This window comes from Phalangium opilio, unplaced genomic scaffold (assembly GCF_054372755.1).
Source record: "Phalangium opilio isolate 3A_F unplaced genomic scaffold, DU_Popi_V2 ptg000003l_1, whole genome shotgun sequence".
Classification (NCBI taxonomy): Eukaryota; Metazoa; Arthropoda; class Arachnida; order Opiliones; family Phalangiidae; genus Phalangium; species Phalangium opilio.
Window position 1 is genome coordinate 5,795,771 of NW_028324145.1, and position 19,750 is coordinate 5,815,520.

General features: G+C 38.7%; 1 protein-coding gene across 6 annotated transcripts in view; it reads right to left on the reverse strand.

Annotated features, from left to right (window-relative positions):
- The window catches only part of LOC149717300 (homeobox protein Meis1-like), a 183,002-nt gene that overhangs the window by 93,626 nt on the left and 69,626 nt on the right, over positions 1-19,750 (reverse strand). For all 6 annotated transcript variants that reach the window (XM_089837494.1, XM_089837497.1, XM_089837495.1 and 3 more), the window contains one exon: positions 8,156-8,297. In XM_089837494.1, the coding sequence (XP_089693620.1) occupies positions 8,156-8,297 (142 nt within the window). The remainder of the gene's footprint in view (positions 1-8,155; positions 8,298-19,750) is intronic.

The window sequence follows — 19,750 nt, forward strand, 5'->3', positions numbered from 1 at the left end:
GTAATCAAATGGAGTAGCTTCTAAAGTTTCTTCAAGAAGTGATATCTAGTTTATTAGGGAGAAGGTATAAGATGCCCAAGTATTCGCGCGCCATGGTCCCAGTCACCCTTTCAAAATACAAGGGGGGACGTAAAAGGAGGCCGGGCTATTTCGCCTCTCCTCAGCCGGAAAATACGTAATTTTCATCATTCACGTCGCGCTGACGTGAGTTTTCAAGAACCAATGAGATGCTGGTTGTAATTTAGAGGGGCGGGGATTAACTCCGGACCAACGTTTGGACTGCTGGAGATAAAGCTGGAAGTGTAGCGAATTTATACCTTCTCCCTAATAAACTAGATATCACTTCTTGGGTTTCTTATAAAGAGATTAATCGAGAAAACTACAGTGTGTTTTACCCCTCGACAACAACGCAAACGTCCCCCCTTTTACGAAAGAAGGCTATAGTGTTGAAATAAGATATTGGTTGGTGTTTGCGAGTAAACAGTTCGCTAGTAACGGGATCTTTGTATTAATAGGCGAAAGACGACGGCATGGAGCCAGCCAACAACCAACAAGCCAATCGACATCTTAAAGCTTTATTATTTTTTTCTCCCAATGCTTCTTCTCTCCCCTCTAACTCGGCCTTCTTAAAGTGCAATTAGACACGGGCAATTTAAAAGGATTCGAGCTGAGTCTTTTGCAATGGTGTATAATACTATACCAAGTACATATAAGGGGTGTTGAGAAAAAAAAGCAAATGGCCGCCGCCAGTCCGTTTTGTCACGCCTTCTCGCTCGGTCGAATAGAAGCTAATATCTTTTAAAAAGCTAATTTATATAATTAGTCATAATAACATATTTTGGAGCTATTAACTGACTTAATTTCAAATTAGCCAAAAAGCGCCCCATAAACACGATATCTCCGTTTGACTTATTTATTTACTCATTTCAAATGATTCTGTGATGTAGATGATCTCAATATAGACAATTACATTAATTTTAGAAGAGAACCAACACCACAGGGGCCGAAAAGGTCACCTTCTTGGGCTACTTTCCTGGCGCCAAGAAAGCACCGCACCGCTAGAGGCAGTGCGAGGGAAATAACCCAAGATGGCAGCCCCATCCCTGCGCGTTGGTTTCTCTAAAAACAATTAATGAAATGGTCTCTACAGGGTGTTTCTAATAAGTCGGCCATAAATTTTTTTGAGATTTTGAGTCTAAAATATAACTTCTATCTCCATTTTGCCACAAGGGACACTGTTTTCGAGCTAAGATTTGAGTGTTTTAGGGATGACCCCTTAATTAAATTAGAAATCATTGTCTTTCAGTTTCTTAATTAAATATAAGGAGTCATCCCTAAAAAACCCCATCCAACAAAATGTCACATTAGTTACATTTTAGACTCAAAATCCTTTATTTATGGCAGACTTATCAGAAACACCCTGTATACTTCCCGGTGCAAAACCTAATTTGAAGAAGAAAAGTGAATAATAACGTTACACGCATGCGCGCACCCTATATACTCTACTAGGGGCTACGTAATTCGTAAAAAGACATTTAAAAACATTAATCATGGTGAATTTTGAAGAGCAATCTATACTAAGCTTCAGGGGGGGAAGATTTAGTAGAAGACATTCAAGGCAGAGTCATCATTAAGAGCGGAGCGGCATGGCTGATGCTCATTTTTTTTCTCTCTCTTTTTCGAAATGATCATTTGAACGAGAACCTCCCTTATGACGACTTTTTCCTTCTTCGCAAAATGAAGGGCGAGCCTCCACCCAGTACTTATTATAACGGTCTTGACTACAAGCTCGTTACTGCATGCGAAGAAGGCAAGCGAGCGAGCAAGCATTCAAAAGAGGAGGTTGGACTATAGCTATAAAGATAATTAAAGAGAGCGTATCTTTTTTAACTCTCCTCTTAACGATTGTAACTTTGGGACTCAGAGGAGGGTAAAAAAACCCGAAACGATGATCTAAAGCTCGGCTTCTCGCGAAACTAATTGGATTTGTTCACGATGTTGCCTCCGGGGAGATTATTCCAATTGGAATAATTTTCGAATTATATGCCGGGGTATATATATAAAAAAGAGAAGACTAGGAATATCGCTTATTCAAAGTAACGATTGATTGTCGAGTTGAAATTACGGCAGCCAAGGCGCGTGAAAAATGATCAAAAAGGTTAAAATGTTACTTTGTGGTATTCGTTATGGTGTATTGCAAAAAGTGTAGTACGAAACCGAAGTGGAAAGGGTTCCTAAACTGCTTTGTGGTATTCATTATACAGGGTGTATTGCAAAAAGTGTGGTACGAAACCGAAGTGGAAAAGGTTCTAAAACATCATTTGCCACAAGGGAAATCGTTTCGGACACAAGGGACCCCTTAATTAAAATGCCAGTAAGCAGATTTACTGTCTTACTTAAAAAAATTAACTGAAAAAAAGTTCATTTCCGAAAGATTGTACATCCCATCTTTCAAGAAACGTGACCTCTTTCAAAAAAATTCGACGTATGAAGTATTTAAAATGTAATTTCGAAAATCAATTAACATACTAACTAGCCAAATACGAAGGAAAAAAATTAGTAACACTTTAAACCAGCTATGTCTTTCAGTTTCTTACTTAAACTTAAGGGGTCTTCCTTAAAACACTCCCCGCAATCATAATTCGAAAACGGTTGTGGTTATTGGGGGTAAAATGTCATCATAGAACATGTTCATCTCGAAAATTGCTCACGGAACTCACTGTATACTTCGGTTCGGAACAAAGCACCCTTTACACCCCTGTACATATTGATCTCTTTCATTCAAAACACGTGCGTTCATCCAATAAATTATTATTTATAATATTCTTATACGAGAGGGTCAAAAGGACCTTTAGGCACCAGTACAAAGAGAACGATTCCCCAATATAAAGATATCCCGGTAAAAATTGAGCAATATCGGGTTAGCTAGGCGCTAACGGAACCAATATACGAAGAATTCCCGCCATTTCTGATGAGATAGCGCGGCCATTTTATCCCTCTACGGAAGTTTTCGGTATAAAAACAGGGCATAACTTATACCACACCACCGTTTCGTTTGTGACCCTTACAATACTAGGGCCACGATGGCGACTAAGGAGTAAGGAAACGTTGGGCAAAAACGCGTTGCAGTCGAAGCAATATTTCCCAAACTCATAAATCTAGGGATATGGGGAAGAAGAAGAAACACCAGGGACTCAGGGAAATCGAATACATCCTGCGTGGACCCATTTATTCCGTCTACTGGTGGTGGGTGTAGAACCCCAGCATCTAGTGTTATTTCTCTATGGAAAATAACGCCACGAAAGGTTAAGAAGCGCCATTACTACACATCCCTTCCGCTATGAAGCTATTGAAACCTATTCGAATCTCCCGGCTGTAAGGAATACTACAGTGTGCCTCGGTTGGTCATAAAAGGCCGAGCTCTTTAGGGACAATAGCCGAGGATGGTACGATCTTTCCGGACCAATAACTATAAACGTATTCTAAGAAATGATATTATTTACTAGGGGACCAGGGTAAGGGTCTTTCACATGACGCAGGGTCATTTTGGTGACGGTAGTCGAAACTGTACATGGGACAAAAATCTGTTGAGAAAATCCAAACCTACAACTCAACCTTGTCTAAGATGGATAGATTCGAGGTAAATTTCAATACTGCTAAAAATGGTAGAATCGACAGTTTTTCTCAAATTTACAGAGGTAATTAACAAACCATTGGCTTGGACATAACCCCAAGATGCAAGTGAAGCTATTTATTGCACCATCGTGGTATTTTGTGGGCAGACGAGGAATTAACTCGGCTCAAAGTAGAGAATAAAACTTGGGGGACCGCTGATATTACTTAACCGGTAGGTAATCTTCCAGAGGTAATATCCAGGCGCTAATATTTTGTTAATTAAAAGCTAACAGTTAACTACCCAGTCACATTTGAGAATTAATGATTAATTATCGATTCTAACATTTTTAGCATGCAGTAAAGAATGATTTAATGAGAACCTTTGATTCAAACTTACGGATAAAAACCATTGTAATGGAACAATTTCTCAGGCAATAGAGCTCGTGCACAAATTGAAGATTTCAGATTACTTATAAAACTTAATTTCCATTCACGAATAAATTAATACTAAGACAAAAACCTCATTGTTATAAGAACAATAACAAAGAAGAAGAATAAAAAAGGCCAATCGCTCCTCCTCTAATCAAACAGCCGCGGAAAGGTCCCCACTCCCCTACCCAGGCAGTAACTTATTAAAACCCATCAATTTTCTTTCATTCAAACCCTCCTCCTACCAAAAAGAGATAGAGAGGAAAAAAAAGTAGAAGACAGAATATGATTTCCACTTGACATGTCCACGTAACCCTAAAGACGAAACTCGTCAAGCCGGATGTACCAGAAGAGACTAGCGACACTAGCTGGGGACATGGTATAACTATATTCAACTGGGCGTTATCTGATAGAGAAACTCGAACTAAACCCCTTGGTTAAGTCGAGAATTAAATATTTACCTTCAGGGTAAAAGAAAAAAAAAATAATTTAAATCTTTAGGGGGTTGGTTAAGGTAATGATATGCAAGCACGACATTCTTCAAAGGAATTATAATCGCAAATCTGGTGGCTGAAGGCTAGGGTCCTTAATAACAAACGCGTTGACCGACCCAAGAGTTTCGCCTACAGTAATAAATGGCTGGCGTTGCTTGCCACCCTCGGGGGGTGAGCTGCGTACCATCCCGGTTGGGACCCGGGTCGGTCGGTCGGTATATGTCGCTAACCCTAAATCTAAATCCCCTAGGGGGTTCTCTTCCAAAGCTTTCTATTCCAAAAGTTCTTTCTAAGAAGTCGACCGTATCCGAGCAACTTTTCCCAAAGACAATGATTGATCACTCTCTGTGAAAAGACCGCTCACGCGCGATATTCTCGTGAGCCTATCCCCTTTTCATAGATATCAAAAAGAACCACCACATTAAGCCTTGGAGGAATTAAGTTTGATTCTGGAGTAACAGCTTAGTTTAAAGAAGGGGACATCCGTCGCCGTTTAAAAATCCCAGCATGCTTTATCGAGCCAAGGAAGATCAAGTGAGGTAAGTTTGGTCACTACGGAGGTCTCTCTTAGCCAAATGTAACAGGTCACGAGCCTATTTTCCGGCGTTAGATTTAACTGCACTACTCCAGAATCAAAAACTTTCCTCCTCCAAGATTAAACCTCGAAAATCCATCGCACATCCGAAATAGACACGACACAGAACACTAATATTGACAACAAACTGAAACGGCATTGTTAACTCATTTAGTTTCGATAAAAACATCGAGTAATTGTTGATTTTTATGTTTCTAATATCTATGGGACAGACATCTGGGCGCCCAATAAAGGTAAAACACACCGGGGCAAGAAGCATCACCGACCATGGTACGGAACCAAGTACCCCGCCACTTTTGGCCAATGAACCATACAGTGTAACAACTCGAAGCGGATCTCGTATACACACACTACTGGCGTACTTTCGCGTAAACTTTGTTAATCAATCCTAAATATCTTTAAAACCTAGACTAGAAACGGAACGGCGTTCATTATACCCCTTTTCAAGACAGAAATAGACTTGAGGAACTATGCGCAGATATGATCGGGTGCAAGATGGTAACGCGTCGCACGAAGGCCGTCTAGAGATACCTCAGTGTCATCTATACGTCTGTAGAGATAAATTACCCCATTTTTTTTTCTTTCTTTGTCTACACGGTACGTTGATAAGGGGCACCCCCGGGGATAATTCTTAACGTTTAAAATTCGATCATTCTTCATCGGATAAATCGCCAGGCTATATTCGGACTCAATCTTTCAAAAAGAATTAAATTTTCGTAACAATTCAACAACGCTATCGGCTGCCGGAACCTTAAATAAAAAAAGGTAATAGCAAAATGAATTTTCTTATCTCTTAGGTAACAGTCGAAGCATACGCGGCACCCGATCTATTATAGGTCGATAAAGACGTCATAATCAAAGGACAACAGCCGTCAGAGGTTGCCTTCGTGCATGGTCATGGACACGAAAATGTGTAACGCGATACGCATGGTGGAACCAGACCAAAAGAGAGACGCCGCGCCACAATAATAACGCAAGAAACGTAAGGAAAAATGCGAGATGGTCAATTAAGACAACTACGTCACTTGACGTTGATGAGGGAACACGAACGTAACGAAACACCCGTGTTTTCAATACTTAGTTTTCAGGTTGGGAGGCTTGATATCATTTACAAAGTGAGGCCAGGCTACTTGGACAAAGTTGCCTGTATTTTTGTCCTCCAAATAGCCTAGAATCCACCATATGTAAATTGTATGAATCCTCCTAGACCGAAAACTATGTATTAAAAATAAGGCACATTACAGAAGGGAAAGTTTCTAGATTCAAAATGGCGCCCCGAATTAAGAGTAAACCTTGTTACCTTGGAAAGAAGCCCCCATTTACGGATTGTGGATTTATACAAACAAATTGTTGTCAGTGATATTTTCCAACCGTTACTCTACTTTACACCAACACAAGCTTCTTCACGAAAGTGTCATTCGAAACAAAAGATTTTAAAGGTCAAACGATGATACGTTTTAAAAATACTGAATATCCACACTGTCTACAAGTAATGCGCTATAGGCAGCGTTCATTGCAATGCAGAGAAAGTAGTTTGGCGTTTGATACGTTTTAAAAGCACAGAATATTCACATTGTCACAAGACTGCTCCCACCACAAAAGAATGAAGAACAGGAGACCCTATCTACAAATAGCAACGCGCTATAGGCAACTATCATTCTTTGCAACGAAAAGAAAGTAGTCCGGCGTAAACTTCCAGGCAAATGGGCACCCATACTGAACCCCACACACTTAGATTTTGTTCTAGTCTCTAGAATCCCCTAAATTCGAAATCGATGAAGTCCCCCTTGAAATAAATAAAAAAAGAGGAGGAAAGATGGGCGAGAAAACGGATAAAAAATGACAAGACGAATAGTTTCAAACCATCCAGTCTAATCCGGGGATTTCTACACTCGCCCTCATCCTTGGTAGGACCGAGAACCAAACCCCGTCCCTCTCTCTGTCTCTTCATCCTCAAAATGATCCGACCATCGGAGCAGACATTCCCCATCCTCCAGGAGAAACTAAAACTGCTCCCGAGCTTCATCCCCTTGCCTGCCTGGTCCATCCATCCCAAATACCCTGGAAACCCCACCCCCCTGCCTCGAAATACAGAAGCTATTAGTAAAATCCCGCCATATACGAGTTAATGACACGAAAACTCGAGCAAAATGGGATGGATATACTTTTAAAAGGTATAACCGTATTCCATCAGAACACACTTTCCTACAATTAAATGGCTATTCCATTACGGGCTATTTTAAAACAGGGTATTTCCGTAAAATTATCTCCCGTAAACGACTCTCTTTCTAAATAATTTGTGAAAAATAGAACTTAAAACGGCGCCAGTTAAAACGTCTGAAACGAAAATCGAAATCTAAACCCCTATAAAGCAGGCGGGAAAATTCGGATCCGAAGTGCGGGAAATAAGCCGTACGTAACGATGCCAAAAATTTAAAGGAGAATATTGAAAAATAGACCTTTTCGATTAAACCTCCTCATATACTTAACACAAACCCGGATTTAAATATAAAAGCAGTCAAAACACGCGTTATTAAAGGCAAGATCCCATTTTCCGTCGTAACGGTTCATCTAAGATTATAATCGCTTGGAATTATGGAGCGGAATTAAACCACCCAAGTCATTTTCTCAATTAGCGATTAGACCAAATTATGTATATAAGCGAGGAATCTAACCACCACGGATGATGGAAAAGAGGTATTTAAGTATATATATATAAAGGCCCCTAATGGTAAATTAGACGTAAAAAATAGTGCCGGATACGCGGCGTTCAGTTCAGTTTGTAGAAATAATCAGATAAGTACCGCGTTACAAGGGATGGTCATTGTTTGCGGCTGTTACAACAATAATTAGGCTTAGCTAAGTAATCGCGTGCGATCTAAATGATATAAATACAGGCGCGAGGCAAAATGTTGCGTTTGCGTTCCTCCGATGCGGATTAGGCCCAGATTAGGCTTAATGAAACTTTAAAGCGAAATGCGCGCGCGAGCGAATGAAGAAAATACTTTTAAGGGGTACTCACCAGCTTCGCTGTTATTGTCGGTACTTTGTTGAGAACTAGGTTGTTGGGGCATGGGTCCAGGCGTCCCCGTTGAACCAGCCGGGGATCTGGCATCGTCAACCGCTCCTGGTCCATAGGCGTTTAAAGATTGCGACGGGGGACGCTATAGAATGAAAGAAAGAGAAAAAGGCAAAAACGTTACAAAAAGGTTCCCTAGTATTCGTTTTTTTGAGTGCCAAACATTGGGGACAAAATGTATCTTTCAGAATGAGTATCCAAGCGAATACTTAAGCCAAGAGGGCTCCGGAGAAGCGATACCACAGACATCAGAAACAAACATAGCTAAGGTACCCGGCGATACCCAAGGTGGTTTAGAAGGGACTGTGTCTATGGAGTCAATAACCACAAAATTGTGTTTGACTCCACTCGTACAAAATATTTGCAGTTGTTGTTTTGTTCTGTTTTTATAACTTTTAAATTCGATAAAACTATGCTTATTTAGGGGTTAATCATAAAGCTAAGATGCCTCAACCCAACCACTTCTAATGAACCCTTCCTATAGTGTTACTGATATCAACCACGCAGTTTGGCAAATCAAGTTTGGAAATAGACCATTTCGACGTAACTATGAGAGAAAAACTTGGGGGTAAAACTCCGCCTTCCATCTAACTTTTTGGCGCCTGCGCTGTAGTCATTTTGTATCATGAGAGTGCGCAGAGACGGATGAGGATTGTCTACAAACGTTTCTTACGTCGGAAAGGTCTATTAACGGATTGTGACTTTGCATACCAAACGTACAAAAACAAACCCCTTCTTGAAATAAATGCATAAGCTGCAACAAATATTAAAGTGTTAGTGACATAATTTTCGTCTCCCACAAACTTAAAATGCTAAAAAAATCCTTGAAAAATCTAGTTTATTATGATATGTTTACTTTTGTATTTGGTTTCGTAGAAATTTGTAAAATTGCAATCAAAATTTAGTGTTTGGAAAAGGCCTAGTTAAAATTTTGTTTCGCTTGATGACGTAGTAAGGAGAAACTTTCACTCTAGATGTCGCTCACGTGACGCCTATAAGTGTCTCAGCCTAAGTGTTAAGCCTATTTTATTCAGATTCGCGCGGCATTAGTAGACTCGGGAGTCTCGGGCGCGCGCGTTTGGCTTTTCCGCGAGATGCCGTGAGTGACGTAGCAAGGAGAAAACCCGCCAAAAATCTTCGCAAATTTGCTTTTGCCCCCCAAATTTCAAGTTTTCAAAGTGTTTTTTCTGTGTTTTCCTTCATATTTAAATATTAATCAAGCATATTTTTGGAATCAGAAGAGTTTAAACTCTCAAAAAAGTAAGGTTTTCTTTAGATTTGAGATAATTTTTAAATCACGTCGCTATTCCTTTAAGGTTAGCGCAGTTGCATTTACTCTGCCTGTTCAGGTACATTTCTAGTATCTATGGTAAGGGACCCCGATCGAGGGCTTTAAGGTGCCTTCAGAGAAAAAATAGCAAAATGACTGATTTTGCCATCTCGCAAAAACCCGTTTTTCAGTTGAAGGTGATTATACACCGACATGAAATTTTTAGCATTAAAATAACAAATATCCGCCTATAATTTGATATATTTTTGGTTTTCATAGTTTAAATTTTCTTGGTTTTATTTAAGTTTTAAAATTGCCATTTTAAAGTTGAGGGGGTCTCAGTTAGAGGAGTTCATACTCTTCCCAAATGAAACGTTTCCATCGCAACAGGTATATAATTTACGAGCACAGGATAGGCTATCCATTGATCTATGTAAAAACTAAATCGGCCTTACCATTAAAATAACAATTTGTCTTAATCGATTTACTCAAAATATCTGATTCAGTATTTTTAAGATTAAAGCTAGAGCTTTTATAACACAATAAAAAAAAAATACATCATTGGATGGATCGTGATTTACCGATAATTTTAAGCTCTGTTTTGTAATTTTGACATAAAAAATCATTGATCTGAACTCCTTCATAGATTTCTCGTAATACATTTCAGTGCTAAAACTTTAGGCAACTAGTTCGTATATTTTCCGTAGATGGCAGGATATAAGTAGTGACTTTTTCAAGGGGGGTAACAAGAGGGGTCCGCAGTCTACAGACTGAAAGACGTTTACCAATTAAGGGATGTCGGCATCATGTTGCACGTACCGGCGCCTTAACCCACAGTACCCACCCCTCACAGTAAACCACCCAAACTTTCGGGTCATGTGGAAGAGAAAAAGACATACAAAGCACTTACCGGGAAGAGGGGGGGGGGGAAGAAAGAGGCAAATTTTGAAAGACCCTATGCACAATTATTGAAGAATAGGCGATATCTTCTTCTTCTATTTCCCGTCCCTTTTTTGCAAGTAGAACAAGAAAAGGCTTATACAATATCACTAGTCATTTCTGAAAAGTGTAAAAACGGAGCTCCTTTCCTAAAATTTTCCTACTTTACCTAAAAACAAATGGCTAGAAAAAACGGAATTGTAATGAACAGTCGGAGCAAACGGGCTAAAAAAATTAAATCATTCCATCGAGATAAACGGGAAAAATTATTAATACAAACATCAGAGGTGGGTGATTGTACTGAACTTATAAACTTACAAGTCCCAACCAACCATGTGAAAGAAATGTTTACACTGTAAAAAATTGTGGTGTATAAATAGTGCCATAATGGTGTTAGAACAATGTGCACTATTTGTACACCTTGACAAGGTGCTGAAATAGTACGAAAATAGTTCGGTATTTTAAAAACACCATTAGCTTAAACGAATGGTGTAAAAATGGGTTTATAAAACATAGTTCTTTAAAAGGTGTGCAAATGATACCTTAATTAAATAAAATAACCCCATCGAATACCCCATTAAATGGTGCTCAAATGGCATAGAATTAGTGCGATATTTTTTAAACACCATTCATTAAAAGGCGCACAAATGATATCTAAACGATATAAAATAACACCTTCGCAAGGCCCATAAAAGTGTTCAAATAATGTGAAAATAGAGTAAGGATTTCCCAAGTCTGTTCGATTTACTGAAGGCCATTCAAATCAACATGTGAACACAAAATAAGATTTTATGGATCGCGGGGGGGGGGGGGAGGTGTTAGCTCTAGAATAGAGGCTCATTGGAAAAAAGTCTAGTTATTGAAATGCCCTAAAATAGGTTGGCGCCCCATACTAATAGTAATATATAAAGCACTTTACCCCGGGTGCGCGAAGGAGTAATGCCGACCATCTCTGCTTTCTCCCCTATCCCACTTTAGAAAGTCGAGCAAGAAAACAAACAGATACTATCGCTACAGGCGATTACAAAAAGTACGTTTCACCAGGTTGGGGGCGCGGATGTGAAGAAAGCCCGCGACAAAATTTTTGGTATAGGGAACTTTCTCTTTTGTTCGATTTCAGGGGTGGGGTCGGGCTTACTGATAGTTCAAAGGGTTTCCACGAATTTCCTTTCTATACGTTCCAACAACTCCGGGTGTCAGAACCCAGGAGCGTCGATATTATAAACATAGGTTTTTCCTTCGCTGTAAAGAGCCCTGATGGTCTCAACTTTAGTGGGACAAATTATAAAATCGTCAAAAGTTTTGCAAAAACGGATCACTATTGCTATTTTTGAGCCCCTAGCGGAAAAATTTGTAAACTTTTTTCTCTGAAGGCACCTTAAGAACTTTTACACCAGGTTGAACTCGGCAAACTTTTAGAAAGTCTCTCTCCCTGGTCTTTTCCCTTTTACAATACCACCTAAACCTAACCAACCAAGCAACCTAACCTCATCGAACCAGATCTCTGCATCGGAAAAAAATATATATAATATACAAACGAGGGGTATTTTTCTGCATAATCCGATTTAGATTCATTCAAATCTATTCAACTAAGTCTAAAGCTAAGGGGAGAAGGTTAGGGATGTTTTAAAAAACTTTCGGGGGCATCAGGCAAATACCAGTCACGTGACTGGGTAACTGACCCGTAAAAAGCTAGCTAGAGAGTATTGCTATATACACTTCTGTATAAAAGGAAAACCCGAACCTCTTGGATGGTATATTTTTCAAAATAAACGTTTTACGAAAGAAGAATACAATGGGTCAAAATTTTAAGGAAGAAATCTCCCCTTCTCTTGAAACTTAACTGCTTGAGAGGAAAAGCGACTATTTTTTCCATTTCAAAGAACTGAAGGAGTCGATATAGCAGACGACACAAAAAATAGATATTGCGGTGAAGAATGAAGATGGTTTACAGTTAGGCCTACATATTTCTTCAACTATATATATATACTTGGCTTTAAAATTGGAAATATTTTGAAAAATATATAGTGGTTAAACCATAAGTTCATAAGATATGTTAAATAAGTTTGTCACTGGTTACAAACTGGAGCTTGTCATGAAGTGAGTGAGGTAGGTCATAGATTCTCGTAAAGCGACCCCTTGTCAGGCGCTGCCAAAGGCTTATTACAGACGAAATAAGAAGATGGAAGTCCTGCGAAATTAACCGAGTGTAGTCAATTCTCGCTTGTCGTTCTCGAACTAGCTCTCTCAGAGTTGAATATCTTTTATATAGATTACTATTGTTAAACTTTAAAAATCTTGTCGATGTACTTTTTAAAAACTCTACCCCAAAAAGCGGTCCTAAAAATGCTAATGTTTCAGCTGTAAAAATATGCCTTAAAAGGGGCAATCTCATATAGTAAAAAGACTATAAATAACAAAATAAATTTCTCTTCACACATCCATGTTATAATAAAATTTATAATTCCTTTTTGGACTTTGTAACTTAAGGGTACCGACTGGAGCGTGGGAAATTGGTAAATGTAAAATCCCTTAACTAAACATCCCTCTGCTAAAATTTGACGATAGAAAGTAGCTATCTCTAGAACAATAAAATGTTTATCCCCACGCTTCCCACGAACCGAGAGGCTTTGCCCCACACAAAGGTTGAAGGTCGATTTCTTCAAAATAATGTAAAATAAGGGGGAAACCAATCTTTAAACTGCATGTAGAAGAACCTATAAGCGGTTTCGACAAAATGAGTCACTTCTCTGAACACAGCTAAAATATAACTATAAAACTCGGAAACTTCAAATAAAATAAAAAGATTTTAGAAACCTTGAAATATTTTATTATTTCCTATTATTACTAGTTCAATCAGCGCCGCATTCTAGGAATTAACAACTAAGTTAAAGTATCCTTTGTGAAAGCTTTTCTGAAGTAATTTAGGAAGGCAGAGTTAGCTTCCAAAAGAGAAGCGGAGTTAGCTTCCAAAAGAAGCAAGATAAATTAAAAATTACAAACCAAAATAGAGAACAAATTTCCATAACTTGAATATAAGTAAATAGCAGCATCAAATAAGCTGACCTAAACCGTACTAAGAAATATCCACGACACTCGGAGAGTCCCTAGCATTACCAAGTATAAGGAGTGTCATATTTATGCATCATATCTAATAAAATTATATTTAAACATACCTATTAATAATTAATTACGGTTAAGCGGGTTTTCAGTTAGGCCTAAATATATCCTTCGTTTTCAGCTTAAGTTCTTTAAAACGAAAATAACATCGTCATACGCTTAAAAACCCCAAAATATTCAAAATTACCCATAAAAACCTTTAACTTTTTTAAATTTAAAAACATGGTTTCTTCCACGATATAGGAGGGTCATATCTTTACTCCCAGCAAAATGGGCCAAGACCGCGCAACATAAGCATAAGAAAGCACGAATTCCCTAGGCAAACTTTAAAGGGAAGAGAATGTATATCACACACACACAAGGCGGATTGAATAATGGAAAATCGATTCCAAGTTCTTTTTCTTTTTACGGCCATTTTATACCATAGGAAGACAGTTCTTTTTATGGAAACAGCACGCAGACTCTAATATCCCTACACTATTTTGTACTATTCTGCTCTGAAAAAGAGCACAGAGTCCTTCTCCTCCTCCGCAGTCCACTTAAAATGCAAATCAAAGCTCCGCGGGCGGTTCTATACGTTCGTTTTTTATTATACATCACGTGATCTAATGGTATGGACTAAAAAAAGAAATGAGGGGTGGTGGTGGTGGTGAATGAGGTAGGGGAAGGAGGGTATAGTAGAAAAAATATGAAATCGCATTAACGTTACGCACCATCTACTCCTCGCGCCCATGATCTCTCTGCATCTTTTAAAACAAGATTATTTATTGATTGGATGGATGTGCGTTCACTGCGTTGCCAGTCATAAAATGGTTCGCCGGTGTATTAAGGGGAGTCTCGTTTAAAGGAAAGGTATATTGTATCAATAATATCATATACAAAATAATGAATATTGATTGGAACTAAATGTCTATGAAACAAATATTGAAGAAAATAGGCCTACGAGCAATTAGGTTAATTTATTGGAGACGGAGATGCGTCACGTGGTACTGGTCGTCCAATAGAATTTTATACCCTAACATCATCAGATTCACTGCAGATATGCCGAGGGGGTAGGCACTTGAGAACTCAGGTGTACAATATGTCTTGAACTCTGTCAAAGCTGAACTGTGAGTTCCGAAGGCTTTGAACTCGATGCACTGTCAAAGCTGAACTCTTTTGAACTCAGGTGTACACAGAGATCCAGAGCATCTACCCCCTCAAGATATGCTTAGGACTGCAAGTTAACCGTTCATTTCTTTTTCAGTATATCAGCTGGGATAGTTAGAATCATGATAGGCTGATGTTAGAATGCAACTATAACAGCAGTGTTCTTTCCTTTGAAAAGATTCATGTCTTATGTTTTCCAAAATGGTTTTCGATGAATAAACTGTATAAATTTGACCTAATTCTTGACCTATTGAAAATATTAATACTTAGTCGGGGTTAATTTCGAAGCTTACTTATTACTAAATTAGTTAAGGCTCATTTGGGAATGAAAACACAAATGAATCAGCCAGTTTGATGCTTTTAATTCATCAAAACAACCCTCTCTCTACTCCCAATCCAGAAACATATATTTAATTTATAAAACTAATACATTAAGGGGCTGCATGGGATACCCGGAACTACTTCTAAAGGCTTTCGAAGCTAGTGGAAAAAAAAAAAAAAAAAAAATATGGATAAAAGATAAAAGGCAGAAAGCAAAGAGCTATCGCGAGCTATTGTCCCTATCTCTCTCTTGATTTAATTTTGGATATCGCCGATATTTGCCAAAAAGCTTTTGGCGTTTGCTATACGTATAAAGCAAGGCCTGGAAAAGAGAATGGAGGGAGAGAGAGGGGGAAAAACAGCGCTTCAATATTTCTAGATTTTTAGAACGATCCTCGGGCAAACACAGAGCTTAAAGCAAATTAACGCGAAACTTTGTTCATTCAAAATATCCCAAGTTTCATTACTTGCGTTTAATTCATTAAAAATAGCTAAAGTAATAAATATTAGGCGCTAAGTACCACGAGATGGATTCATTCGTACCTTTATTGAACGCCTAGTACCACCACCACCTACGGATTCGTCCAATAGGGGAACTTCCCAGTGTTAACGCGTAGTGTCCATTACTACCCTGAAACTTAATTGCTTGTGTATCTTCTTTAAATAATGTAGATAGAAACGTGGTTCCAATTGATATATTTATAATTTTATACGATCTTTCGATTAAAAAAGAAAAATAATCTAGTCCTTAGTATCCCTTTAACCCTCAGGAAGTTTCGATCGACGATTACACACAACATAACTTCAAATTAATTTACTTCTTCAGGGGAAGGCGCGCGCGCGGATCCATTTGACAGGAACTCCCGCCAAAATTCAATTTAGAAAAGCGCGTTTTATATTAAGTAGAAGATGAAGGAAGGGGAGAGGAAGAGAGAAGGGGAAGTAAAGTTTAGATGGAAGCCTGGATATACTATATTTTAGGAAGCGTGGAACGATAGAAATCCAGACAAAGTACGATGACGCCTAGAGGAGAGAGAGTGAGGGCTCCAAACGCTATATAGCAACAAGAAGCGATACCTAGTTTACTAGGGAGAAATTATAAATTCGCCACATTTCCATGGCAGCTTTATCTCCAGTCCAAACGTAGGTCCGGAGTTAATCCCCGCCTCTAAATTGCAACCAGCATCTCATTGGTTCTTGAAAACTCACGTCAGCGCGACGCGAATGACGAAAATTACGTATTTTCCGACTCAGGAGAGGTGAAATAGCCCGGCCTCCTTTTACGTCCCCCCTTGTATTTTGAAAGGGTGACTGGGACTATGGCGCGCGAATACTTAGGCATCTTATACCTTCTCCCTAGTAAACTAGATATCGCTTCTTGATAGCAGCATACACACACACACACACACTCGTGCTAAAACTTATAAAAGTGTACGTATAATACACTCTATGGGCACTTTTCCGCGTCCATCAAATAATTTTTTCGAGTTTCCTATAAACTTCCCTCCTCATCTTTCCGAGCAACCAGCGGACGCAGCAAGCAAAGCATCGCTACCATTTTCGCCGCTATCTCCCGCCAACAGTTGTGTGTGTGTGTACATAAAAGCTAAAAGTCTAAAAGCTTAAACCGGCCAGGGTTTCGCGAAGCCACGTACGTGAAAATTTCGGAAGAACTAAAGAAAACGGCAAAACCCATCAACTAAGTTAGCTAGCTAGCTGCGTGTGGATCTCAGGTTTTATAGGCTACGAACAAACACAGAACTTGAAATGGATAACTCGAGATATAACTAACACTATCTTTGTAAAAAGAAAAAAAAATTAAGGGGGGTAAAACAGAAATTTAGATAATACCGTTGGAGCAGATAACTTTATTCGTTCGTTGCTGAAATGTCGAAAAGTTGCTAAGCCTAGTTTCGAAGTTGGGTGTGGATTGGTTTTAAAATTGTTTAGAAGCTTTTTCAAGCGAGATTACTAGTACTGTGGAATTCGCACCTCTGTTCGTTAGTTCAGCTGCAAAAGCGTTGCGCTATTTACGTTCAATGATTATCGTTGGTTATATTTAATTTTAAACGCTTTAATTACGTTAAATTTAAAGTTTAGGGGGAGTCGAGTTGTATTCACATTAGCTTTTAGACAGTGTTCGAACCACGATAGTTCTGGGCTCTCACCTAAATCTCAAAAACAAAACAATAGGAGGAAATCGGACCAGAAATTTGAGAGGCAGGAACCCAAAAAGGGACCACTGGTTAAGCAAAATGACGTCACTGAGTTTTAAACTGAAATGGTGAAGTTTAAGAACATTGTATCACTTTTTTGTTCTGATTTTCAACAAATTTGCGAGTTCATTCGGACTTTATTTTAAAGATATTTTTGTTTAGACTGACAAAAAGGTTTCGTTACTTCTTTACAGAAACAATAAATGCTTTGATTCTGTGGTTTTTGGAAAATAAGGCCATTTAAGGTGGAATTCATAAACGTCGGACGCAACGCAATTTAGTACAGGCGAAGGCAGGGCGTCGTGCGCAAAGTCCTGCCTTTTGCACACGACGCTCTGCCTTTGCCTGTACTAAATTGCGTTGCGTCCGACGTTTATGAATTCCACCTTTTAGGCGCAAATACCGATTTTAGGGTAGATTAAGGACCTTGCAGGAAAATAGGGACTTCTGGTACCTGGTGGGAACCCTGCGATATATTATCTTACCACGTGACAGTTATTTATATTGTAATTTCAATTAACATTACTGAAAAACTAAAATATTCCACTCATTTCAGTTTTCACCCCCTTGAAAAAGGCCCGAAAAACACGTAAAAACGTCAGGTTGCATCTATAGCATCCCCCCCTCTATACTACTGCAATTACCTCATTAAAAGACAATTTTTTAAAAATTATCCGTCGCTTTCCTAGTTTTGCCGCGTCTATCTTTAATAGCGCCTGGATAATTGAGGAGTACAGGTCTGTCTATAATACACTTGCCAAGGGCACAAAAAAGATATATGTGTATACGTGGCTATTCTATACATGCAGCATACCACCACCTCATATACAAATTTAACTACTGTACATGTTTTTTTAAAAAAAGGTATAGAATTATAATATATGTATGCCTTCTGGCAGGAGTATAACGCTAAAACGCATACGTGCACTTTGATGAGAGACGGGAGAGGAGTGAAAAAACACTGATTGGAATATTGCATGTTAGCTATAACACAAAACTCATATTTTATATATTTAAGTTACAGGGTCTCTTTAAAAAATTTTGTGATTTGAGGAGGGTTCGAAAGCTTCCATAATCTAGTGGTTTTCCTAAACTGAACTGAACTGAGATGTGTACGCTCGCTGGTAAAGTAAAGCTAATTATTCCACTTATGTGACTATATCCCTGTTTTAGGGGAACATCCATGTTTGGGAGCCCGTATCTTTCCCTAAACAAATGTTGCAGACCCCATGTTTTTTGACACTTTCCATTGAATTGAACTGAGAGGTGTGCGTACGCTGGCAAAATAAAGCTACGTACTCAACATGTGACTATTTCCTTGTTTTGGTGGCCAATCAGTGCTTGGGAGCCCATATCTCTCCCTAAAAAAATGTTGTAGACCCCATGTTTTTTGATACTTTCCATTGAACTGAACTGAGAGGTGTGCGTACGCTGGCAAAATAAAGCTACGTACTCCACATATGTGACTATTTCCTCGTTTTTGGGCCCCATCAATGTTTGGGAGCCCATATGTTTCCCTAAGCAAATATCGTGAACCCCATGCTTTTCTATGACACTTTCCACTAAGTTTTACCCAAAGTAACACCCTGTATGCAGGACTTATCAAAAAACCCCTGTACAGTTAACCCTCACTGTACATAAAACCCTTATAATAATACAATTCACGCGTGAATTAGCGCAGAATTTAGTGGACTTTTTAAATATTACTGTCGCTTGAGGGATAATAGGCATGGATCATAAAATACTGCCGGATAAATAAATACCCATAATTCCAGGCTTTGCAAGAAAAAACACACACCCATCCCAGTGTATATGAAATAAATCATTTTAAGAAGGATATAAAATAACGAGAAACCTCGTAACATATTATGGGGACACATGGCATAATATACTAAAACATCGTTGAAATAATATGTCATTAAAAATGAAGCAGAAAAAAAAATTAAACTTTTATTATGATTTAAAAAACCGGCAAAATGTTTTTAAAAGTGGCAAGAGGAGAAAGTTACTTGAAAACAAAAGAAAGATAAGCGACTTCCGCACTATAGCGTGTGCAGGTGACAAGGACGCGATGCATTGCAAACCGGGGCGGACTTCGGGGGTTCTTGTGTGCCAGCACGGACATCAGCTTCAAAAACGACATATATTTCAGGATTAACTTTTATCGTCGTAACAGGGCCCTCGTTTCAACGTCATATCGAATCTCGCGAGTTGTAAATCGTAAATGTAGAGGCAGCAAACGGATATTCGACCATATAATTTTTACTACTTACTAAGAGGCTCGATTTTGAAGAACCTTTTTTTATTACCGCCGCGCGGTATAAAGTAATTAAAAACGCTGAAACGGGACTAGAATTTTAAGTAACTAACGCGACTATTTTAACGTAGTGTTCCTTCTCTTCGCTACTCTACTCTTCCGAATATCAACAGCGTACCAAACCCAATCCAACCTAAACGGTCAAGTAACTCCTTAATAACTAATTAAATGCTATTACTTAACCTTTTAAGTCACGATACACGATG